We start from the raw sequence: 9591 nt of genomic DNA, 5'->3' as shown, positions 1-9591 counted from the left end.
TCACCAAGGCTCTTCTCCCCCGATAGCTCAGTTTGGCCGGACGGCCAGCTCTAGGAAGGGTTCTGGTCGTCCCAAACGTCTTCCATTTGAGGATTATGGAGGCCACTGTGCTCTTAGGAACCTTAAGTGCAGCAGAAATTTTTTTGTAATCAGATCTGTGCCTTGCCACAATTCTGTCTCTGAGCTCTTCAGGCAGTTCCTTTGACCTCATGATTCTCATTTGCTCTGACATGCACTGTGAGCTGTAAGGTCTTATATAGACAGGTGTGTGGCTTTCCTAATCAAGTCCAATCAGTATAATCAAACACAGCTGGACTCAAATGAAGATGTAGAACCATCTCAAGGATGATCAGAAGAAATAGACAGCACCTGAGTTAAATATGAGTGTCACGGCAAAGGGTCTGAATACTTATGACCATGTGATATTTCAGTTTTCCTTTTTTAATAAATTTGCAAAAAATTGAGATTCAAGATGGGGTGCTGAGTGTACATTACTGAGAAATAAAATGAACTTTTTTGATTTTTGGAAAATGGCTGCAATGAAACAAAGAGTGAAAAATTTAAAGGGGTCTGAAAACTTTCCGTACCCACTGTATATCACCATTAGCAGTAAAAAGAAATACATGTTTTCCACCAGGGCAATAAAATGTGAAGCTTAGCTCCTGATCTGAGCTTCACTGCTGTTACAGTTTCATTACCAATAATATTCATCATCTGTCTCAAGAAGGTAACGGCACATTTCTGTCCATGTAACAATGCCATAACAGAGGCTTGAGAAGAAATACATGAAATTACAATCCAACTATATATTTTTTTCTACCAGCGCAGTAAAAGTTTAGCTGGATGATCTGAGCTTGAATGCTGGAAGCTGCCGTTTTATTGCCAATTAGTGATCAGCTGATTGTCTCACGAACCTAACCGACAAAGCCAAAACAGAGCGCTGGAGAGAGAGAGAGAGATTAACTACATGCTGTATTTTACACCACAAGCCAAAGCCAGCGCTGGAGAATAAACCAATCCAACTAACCTTACATGATTTTTCTTCCAGGGCAGTAAAAGTTTAGCTGGCTGTTGCTTCCATGCTCTAAGCTAACGTTAAGGTTTTATTGCCAATTAACGTTACTGATCAGCTGATTGTCTCGCTATCGTAACCAGCAAAGCCAACCCACAGGCTGGAGAATAAGTAGGCGACATGAAATTAATGCAACTACATATTGACAGAGGAAAAACCTCACCTCTCTCGTGATTATAGCCAGCTTCTAGGTAAAGCTATCAAACAACAGCTTTCATTTGCATCGCTAAAGTCTGACAAACTTAAGTTAATTACCTGTCCAGCAGACAACAGACAACTTCAGCACCGCTTTTTTGTCCAAATGTCACTTCTCTTCTTACTTCTAATAAACCAGAGGACTTCTCTGAGACTGATTATTATTATCATTATTATTATTTCCTCTTCTTCTTCTACGCACACATTTAATGTAGTGACGACACTGCCAGAATTATACAAGGAAAAGAAGAATGCCATGATGAGGAAACGCGCTCTGTAGCGTTGTTTGTCCGTTGTCGGCTATTGTAAAAACATGACGACAAAATGTGGCGACCTCCATAGAAGGGGGTGCCCACGGTTATGTAGATAAAAATGGCTCATTCTAAGGTAATAAAAAGATAATGGTTCATTATGTAAGGTCTTTATACACCACTGAAAACATAGTTATGGATATTAATTGCATTTCTGTCAATAGATCCTCAGAAATATTACACACTGAACCTTTAAAAAAGGTCAGAGTCAGAATAAACTGCAGAGCGTGTGTTCATGGAGATGAAGCAACACGTCACCCAGTGCAGCAGTGAGGCTCACTGCTTTAATAGTTTTAACAACAATGGAGCTCTGTCGCTCAGAGGAATCAGAATCAGAAGGAGCTTTATTGCCAAGTAGTGTTTTACACATACGAGGAATTTGCTGTGGTGATGAGGTGCTACACATAGACAAACATACAGTTGACATAAATAAATGTAGAAATATATAAATATGGAATGGAAGAACAACATTGCAGATATATACATGAGAATTATTTTGGGTCTGTGCCGTGCAGAAGTAACGTAACGGAAGAGAATATTGTGTACATATAAATATATAAACTGACAACATAATAATACAACAACAAAGATCAACAACAAATATGTGCAACGTGCCAGGTCTGTGCACGACACGAGATGAAACAGTATATACATGTGCAGAGACATTTGTATCATTTGGAATGGGGGAGTGTGAGTGGGAACCCGGGACTTGTTAATGAGGCTAGCTGCAGACGGGAAGAAGCTGTTTTTGTGGCGAGAGGTTTGGGTACTGATAGACCGCAGCCTCCTGCCAGAGGGGAGAGTCTGAAACAGTTTGTGTCCGGGGTGGGGAGGAGTCAGCTGGAATCTTTCCTGCACGCGTCCTCGAGGCATACAGGTCCAGAAGAGAAAGGAAGATTGCAGCCAATCACCTTCTCTGCAGAGCGAATGATGCGTACCAGATGGTGATGGAGGAGGTGAGGATGGACTCAATGATGGCGGTGTAGAAGTGCACCATCATTGTCTTTGGCAGGCAGAACTTTAAGCTGCTACAGGAAGTACATCCTCTGCTGAGCCTTTTTGATGATGGAGGTGATGTTCAGTTCCCATTTGAGGTCCTGGGAGATGATGGTGCCCAGAAGGCGGAAGGAGTCCACAGTGGTGACTGGGGAGTCACAGAGGATGATGGGGGAGGGTGGGGCTGGGCTCTTTCTAAAATCCATAAATATCTCCACTGTCTTCTGAGCGTTGAGCTCCAAACTGTTCTGGCTACACCAGGTCACCAGAAGGTCAATCTACCACCTGTTGGCGGACTCATCCCAACCTGAGATGAGCCCAATGAGGGTAGTGTCGTCCACAAACTTCAGGAGCTTGACAGACTGGTGACTGGAGGTGCAGCTGTTGGTGTACAGGGAGAAGAGAAGGGGCGAAAGAACGCAGCCTTGAGGGGATCCAGTGCTGATGGTCCTGGAATCAAAGACATGTTTTCCCAGCTTCACGTGCTGCTTCCTGTCTGTCAGGAAGTCTGTGATCCACCTGCAGGTGGAGTCAGGCGCGCTCAGCTGGGAGAGCTTGTCCTGCAGCAGGGCCGGGATGGTGGTGTTAAAAGCAGGGCTGAAATCCACAAACAGGATCCTGGTGTAGGTTCCTGGGGAGTCCAGTTGCTGGAGGATGTAGTGAAGGGCCATGTCTACTGCATCGTCTACAGACCTGTTGGCTCTGTAGGCGAACTTCAGGGGGTCCAGGAGTGGGTCTGTAATGAATTTCAGGTGGGACAACACAAGGCGTTCAAAGGACTTCATAACCACAGAGGTCAGGGCGACGGGTCTGTAGTCGTTTAGTCCTGTGCTTTTTACTTTAGTTTATGGGATTACAACGTTGATTTATCTTCACTCAAGCTTCTCAGCAGGGAGATTCCGTGTACATCCGGTTCCAGTGTTGTTAGCGTCATTTGGCACTACTATATAAATAAAAACCGCACAAAACTGGACATTGTTGGGAGAAAAGAAAGCGAGGAGGTTGAACTACCTGGTGAGTTAAGAAAATGCGTGTATGTAACTTTAGTCCAGCTATCGTTGTACTTTACTGTGACCAAGTTAGCATAGCCCTGATCGATCCGAACTCCATTCAGAAAACAAACATTTTAGAAGTTGTTGTCCTGCTGTCTTGCTGACAGACCTGACAAAGCATGAATTCATATGTTTAACAAATCTGCATCATATTGTAGTTATTTCGGCATCAGTTTGATCCGTTTATTGCTATTTAATCACAGCAAAATGTTTACTTTGGGTTCATACAGCTGTAGTAATGGCAAGTTGTGTTTATTAACGTTATCGTGTTAAAATCGCCTTCTTGCGTTGTGTGTGAACACTTGCAGCGACTGTACTCACGCGAGGAAAGCGTCGCGAGGCGAAAATTCGCGTTTGGTCCTAATGCGGCATGAGGTTGTTGGTGCCATTTACCTTGGAAGTCGGAGGTCGGAGCTGGGAATGATGTCACACCCGAGTTGACGGCGTTCCAGTTACAAGTCGGAAAACCTCGCTCAGCCAGCCGTTGTTTACAACTAGCCAGGTTAGCTATTGATACGGCAGTTTGGGAATAAAAAACGCATTGTGTCATTTTGTGTACAAAAATTTCTATGAGACACAAGTACACAGAAGTGCTAATACACAGTATAAACTTGAGCTTACACTAAGTGTTGATACCCCGACAGCCATCTTGGATCACGAAGTCAGGGTAGGGCAACTTAAGGGGCCGTTCCCTTTGAAATTTTGACCTTTGAACTCGGAAATTCCGACTTCCCATGTCAAATGGAACGCACCATATAGCTGAGCAGAGGCTACGAGCATTGCTATTGGTTGACGTCCCAACACTCAATATCTGCCATTGTTTTGCAGATCCAAGAACAAGATGTCAAGAAGACATTTAGAGAAACCTTGGACAACTCTGATACACTGCTCGCACATTTTTCACTCCGTTCTAAGATGCTTCATTCACCTTCTGAACCAAAGACGGTAAGCTGAGACACTAAAATATTGATCTGTTGATCTTTATTATATCTCTTCTTTTGTGTCACTGTTGGACATAATGTTGCTATGGCCATGGTGTCTTATGTGTGTGTGTTTAATCATAGTACCTCACCAATACATAATGGAAACATTCTCCCCCTACAGAGGAAATGATCTTACATTTTAAAGCATCTTGCTACATTCATTTGAATATAAGTTAATAAAAACAGTTTTGGAAATCATAACGTCTCTGTCCAAAGCTATAATCCGTAAAGCTGCACCAGTCAATATGTGTTAACACTGACTCAGATAACAAGCTGTTGCTTGCAGTGACAAACTCACACAGAATTAATTGGTTTTTAATTTGCTTTTATGACACACACACACACACATACACACTGCTCTCATTACCTGGTTTCAAGCATACAGACAAAGATACTTGAGACTTGCTGGTGTAGCTAAAGAGCCTGATAGTTCTCTCAGGAGATGTTGGACTTGATTTCATTAGGTAGACACACACACAGTATAATAAATGCTTATGTTGCTCAGTGTCTGCTCTGTAAATAGGCACACTGTTGTTTGCATTCACCACTGTTGCGTTTACAGCTTATTGTGCTGCCCCCAAGTGATAAAAAATATCCACTAATACTGCATTTAAGGCATTGCACACCTATGCTTTGCTGTCTGTACCTGTTAGGGTGGGACAAATTAAATCTTTACCATTCTTAAGTTCATAGAATTTAGTGGGATCACGTAATTCTGCCCACCTTCAACCTCAGTAGAGGTCTTACCAGCCAAAATAAGTGAAGGAAGGAAATATTTTATTATCACATACACAGACATACACAGTACAACATCTAGTGGAATTAATTCTCTGTATTTCATCCATCTCACAGGTGCATCTCAAAATATTAGAATAGCATGGAAAAGTTCATTTGAACTTCACTGAACAAGACTCAGAGATTAAAGGCTCAGGAAAACTTTGCAGGTGTTTTGAGTTAATTAACTGAATCTGACCTCTTCTCGGGTCAACATTTCTGTATTTAAAATATATATAAATATTATAAAATATTTCACTTTATGTGTAATGAATCTAAAATACTGTATATGAAAGTCTCACTTTTTGATTAAAATTACAGCAGAAAATGAACTTCATGACAATGAAATTTTTTGAGATGCACCTTTATTAGGAACAGTAGGCATTACCTGGTGACCAAATCCAGTTCTAAGCCAGTGCTTTGTTTAAGGGTGAACACCTGTCGGGGTGTGCAGGGCCATTAAAGTTTTCAGTTGGTGTTGGAGATGGTGGGTATATTTGGGTCCCAGACTTGAATTAAAAATGACACGTGTAGACCAGAAGGGGCAGCAATCACACAATGAGCAGCTACTGCTAAAAGAAAAACAGCTGTTATATACAAACTGTGGGCTAAGAGGAGTATTTATATCATGAGCAACAAAGAAGACTCAACAGCTGTGCTTTCTCTCTCAAATCTCAAATTAATAGCTCAGGTGGTGGAGCAGGTTGGCCTGTAATCTTAAGGTGGTGGAGGAAAAAATCGTCTTCCAAATGACTAAAATGTCATGTCCGGCATGAAGTCCAGTACATGTATGCAACATTTCCTGTCAATTACTTATGGGTGGATATAGGACTGCAACTATCGACTACTTTCATTATCAATAAATCTGCTGATTATTTTCCCAAAATGGGGTTATATGTATGTGTATGTATGTGTATGTATATATATATATATATATATATATATATATATACACAGACACATAATATTAAACATTACAACATTATCAAAATGTGGGAAGTATGCTTATTTGCTATCAAATCCACACTCTGATGAGACCAATATCAGTTCAGCTTATCATCTCTGTGAATCCAATACAAAGATAGATCTGGGACATGTTAGCCTAGTTTAGCACAAAGACTGGGAGCAGTGGGAAGCTGCTAACACCTTCAAAATAAAAAGCTTTTAAAACAACTTTAAACACAGGCTTCATTTAACGTCGCCCACATTCTGTGAAGCCAAGTAAGTAGTCATTAGAAATATTTGCTAATCAGTACGTTAATTAGCTCAATGAATGACCGTATAAGTATCGCCGCTTTATTTATAATTAAAGGTGCAAGCAGCGTTGGGCGGGCCCTCGCACTTGTAGCACGTCCGGGTGTGAGCCGGCCGAGTTGCATATTCTGGAGCTCTGCCGGTGCGGCTGTGAATTTGCTACGCGGTTCCGACGCCGCATGAAGGTGTTATATGTCACTTCCTGTGTCCCCTATGTGGAGCTACATAGCACTTGCCGCTATGAATATAAATCGATATTGGTGTGTAGATGTCTGCGGGGTGGGAGAGTTATCAAGCACGTAAAGTTTGGTTCAGATGTGAGCATGTACTCTGAAGTTACAACAACTTCCTGTGTCACGGCAAAGAGTTGATCTTTGACGCCACGCCACGGACACGCCCATTGACGAAAACTCACAAATAGCACAACTTTTCATCTTCAATGCCTTTAGAAGGCACAGCAGAAATTTGAAGTCGGTCAGACAAAATCCCTAGGAGGAGTTCGTTAAAGTACGAAGTGTGTAAATCATCCAAAATTTGACGTAAAATTCAAAATGGCCGACTTCCTGTTGGTTTTAGGGCATCGCTCCAAGATGCTTTTTTGTGCGTCTGGACATGATACATGTACCACAGAAAATTTGTACACGTAGGTGAAACGTGCGGCGGGGGCTGCTTCAATAAAAGTCACTTCCTGTTGCCAGCAGGTGGCGCTATGACAGCATGTCGGCATGTACATGTGTTCAGGGCGGGACTCTCATCCTACATGTACACTTTGGTGCAGATGTGAGCATGCTGGGAGCCTAAACATATTCGAAAACTCACCAAACTTTGCACACATGTCAGAACTGGTGAAAAGTTTCGTATTTTATACGGGTTTCGCGCATGGGCGTGGCAAAATGACTCGCTAGCACCACCTAGAAAATTGGAAATAATTTGCCCCTCGTTCACGTTCAACCTACATGCACGAAATTTTCTGGGGACATGTATCATATCAAGACGCACAAAAAAGCCTCAAGAACCCATACCCTAAAGTCAACAGGAAGTCGGCCATTTTGAATTTTAACAAACTGTACATGTAGGATGAGAGTCCCGCCCTGAACACATGTACATGCCGACATTCACCCACAGTCATAGCGCCACCTGCTGGGAACAGGAAGTGACCTTTAACGAAGCAGCCCGCCGCACGTTTCACCTACATGTACGAATTTTCTGTGGTACATGTATCATGTCCAGACTCACAAAAAAGCCTCTTGGAGCGATGCCCTAAAACCGACAGGAAGTCGGCCATTTTGAATTTTACGTCAAATTTTGGATGATTTACAAACTCCGTACTTTAACGAACTCCTCCTAGGGATTTAGTCTGACCGAATTCAAATTTGTGCTTGTGCTTGTGCCTTACGTGCTTGATAACTCTCCCACTCCGCAGACATCTACACGCCAATACCGATTTATATTCATAGCGGCAAGTGCTATGTAGCTCCACATAGGGGACACAGGAAGTGACATATAAAACCTCTATGCAGCGTCGGAACCGCGTAGCAAATTCACAGCCGCACCAGCAGAGCTCCAGAATATGCAACGCGGCCGGCTCACACCCGGACGCGCTACAAGTGCGAGGGCCCGCCCAACGCTGCTTGCAGCTTTAATATATCATGGTGATTACTATGGTACGTTATTAGCTCAAGTGCCTCCTGTTAGTTCCAGCAGATGAGCCTTTTAATTTATGAATTTTTCTACTTGACTGCATTTGACTTCAGCAGAAAAAAGAACACAGAGTCTGTTATCAGCCCCTGAGTTTCTCATTGCATTTGTTTAATTCATTTCAATTTGACGCATTGTGTTTAAACAAGCTTGTAAGAATAGCCTGAACAGACATACACCCTCCAGGTTGACAACACTCATGAACATATACATCAACAGTGACACCAACGATCAGTCTCCCTGCTGGTTGAGTTCACACTTTCAGCTACACATCATACTGCTCCTACTTTAGCGTACTGCATTTGCTGTAGTGCACTGGTGAGTGATGTGACTGTGGTGTCTGTAGTGTTCCCACACAGATAACACACTGTTGGAGGAAGATTCAGGAACACCTAAGAGGACAGCAACCCAGGATGACCCACCTTTTGGAGCAGAGGAGTTGAAGGGCCGCGATGGGACCTCAGACACTGGTACACATCCTGTAAGTGAACCTTTCCTTTCCTTTCTGACCACTGCACCACCCTGATTCCCATATGGGTCAAGGCAAGGCAAATTTATTTATATAGCACCTTCCAGACACTACAGTCAGTGCTTTACAGACACCAAGATACAAAAACAGATGCAAAGGTACTTTATAATATAAAGGTAGATAATTAATAAGCAATAGATAATAAAATCAAGATTAAAACAAAAAATATCTACCTGTCAAAAGTGCATTACATATTTGAGAAAGCAAATAAAAAATAAAAAACACAGAAAAGGATACATTAAAATACTATAAAAATAAATAAAATAAAATAAAAATTTATATTAAAAACACAATAAAAATTAAAGCTGCAAGCAGCGTTGGGCGGGCCCTCGCACTTGTAGCGCATCCGCGTGTGAGCCGGCCGAGTTGCATATTCTGGAGCTCTGCCGGTGCGGCTGTGAATTTCCTACGCGGTTCCGACGCCGCATGAAGGTGCTATATGTCACTTCCTGTGTCCCCTATGTGGAGCTACATAGCACTTGCCGCTATGAATATAAATCGGTATTGACGTGTAGATGTCTGCGGGGTGGGAGAGTTATCAAGCACGTAAAGTTTGTTTCAGATGTGAACATGTACACTGAACAATAATGTACCCAAACAATAAAATAAATTCCTTTTATATTTCCCTGCCTTGTTGTTTATGTGTACATACAGAGGAAGAATGTGAGAACAGCACACATTTCATCGTTACTGTGTGTTAGAGCATGGGAGAACAGTGGATACTTTT

At 42.3% G+C, this 9591-nt stretch overlaps 1 protein-coding gene across 1 annotated transcript in view; it reads left to right on the top strand.

Moving 5' to 3' along the window:
* Positions 1-9591, top strand: part of LOC123977718 (glycogenin-1-like) — a 36175-nt gene that overhangs the window by 14549 nt on the left and 12035 nt on the right. Inside the window, exons 6-7 of the mRNA XM_046060633.1 lie at positions 4455-4571; positions 8682-8816. Of these exons, the coding sequence (XP_045916589.1) occupies positions 4455-4571; positions 8682-8816 (252 nt within the window). The remainder of the gene's footprint in view (positions 1-4454; positions 4572-8681; positions 8817-9591) is intronic.

This window comes from Micropterus dolomieu, linkage group LG01, assembly GCF_021292245.1.
Source record: "Micropterus dolomieu isolate WLL.071019.BEF.003 ecotype Adirondacks linkage group LG01, ASM2129224v1, whole genome shotgun sequence".
Classification (NCBI taxonomy): domain Eukaryota; kingdom Metazoa; phylum Chordata; class Actinopteri; order Centrarchiformes; family Centrarchidae; genus Micropterus; species Micropterus dolomieu.
The sequence above is the reverse complement of the archived record's forward strand: the minus strand, read 5'-3'. Positions and strand labels throughout refer to the sequence as shown.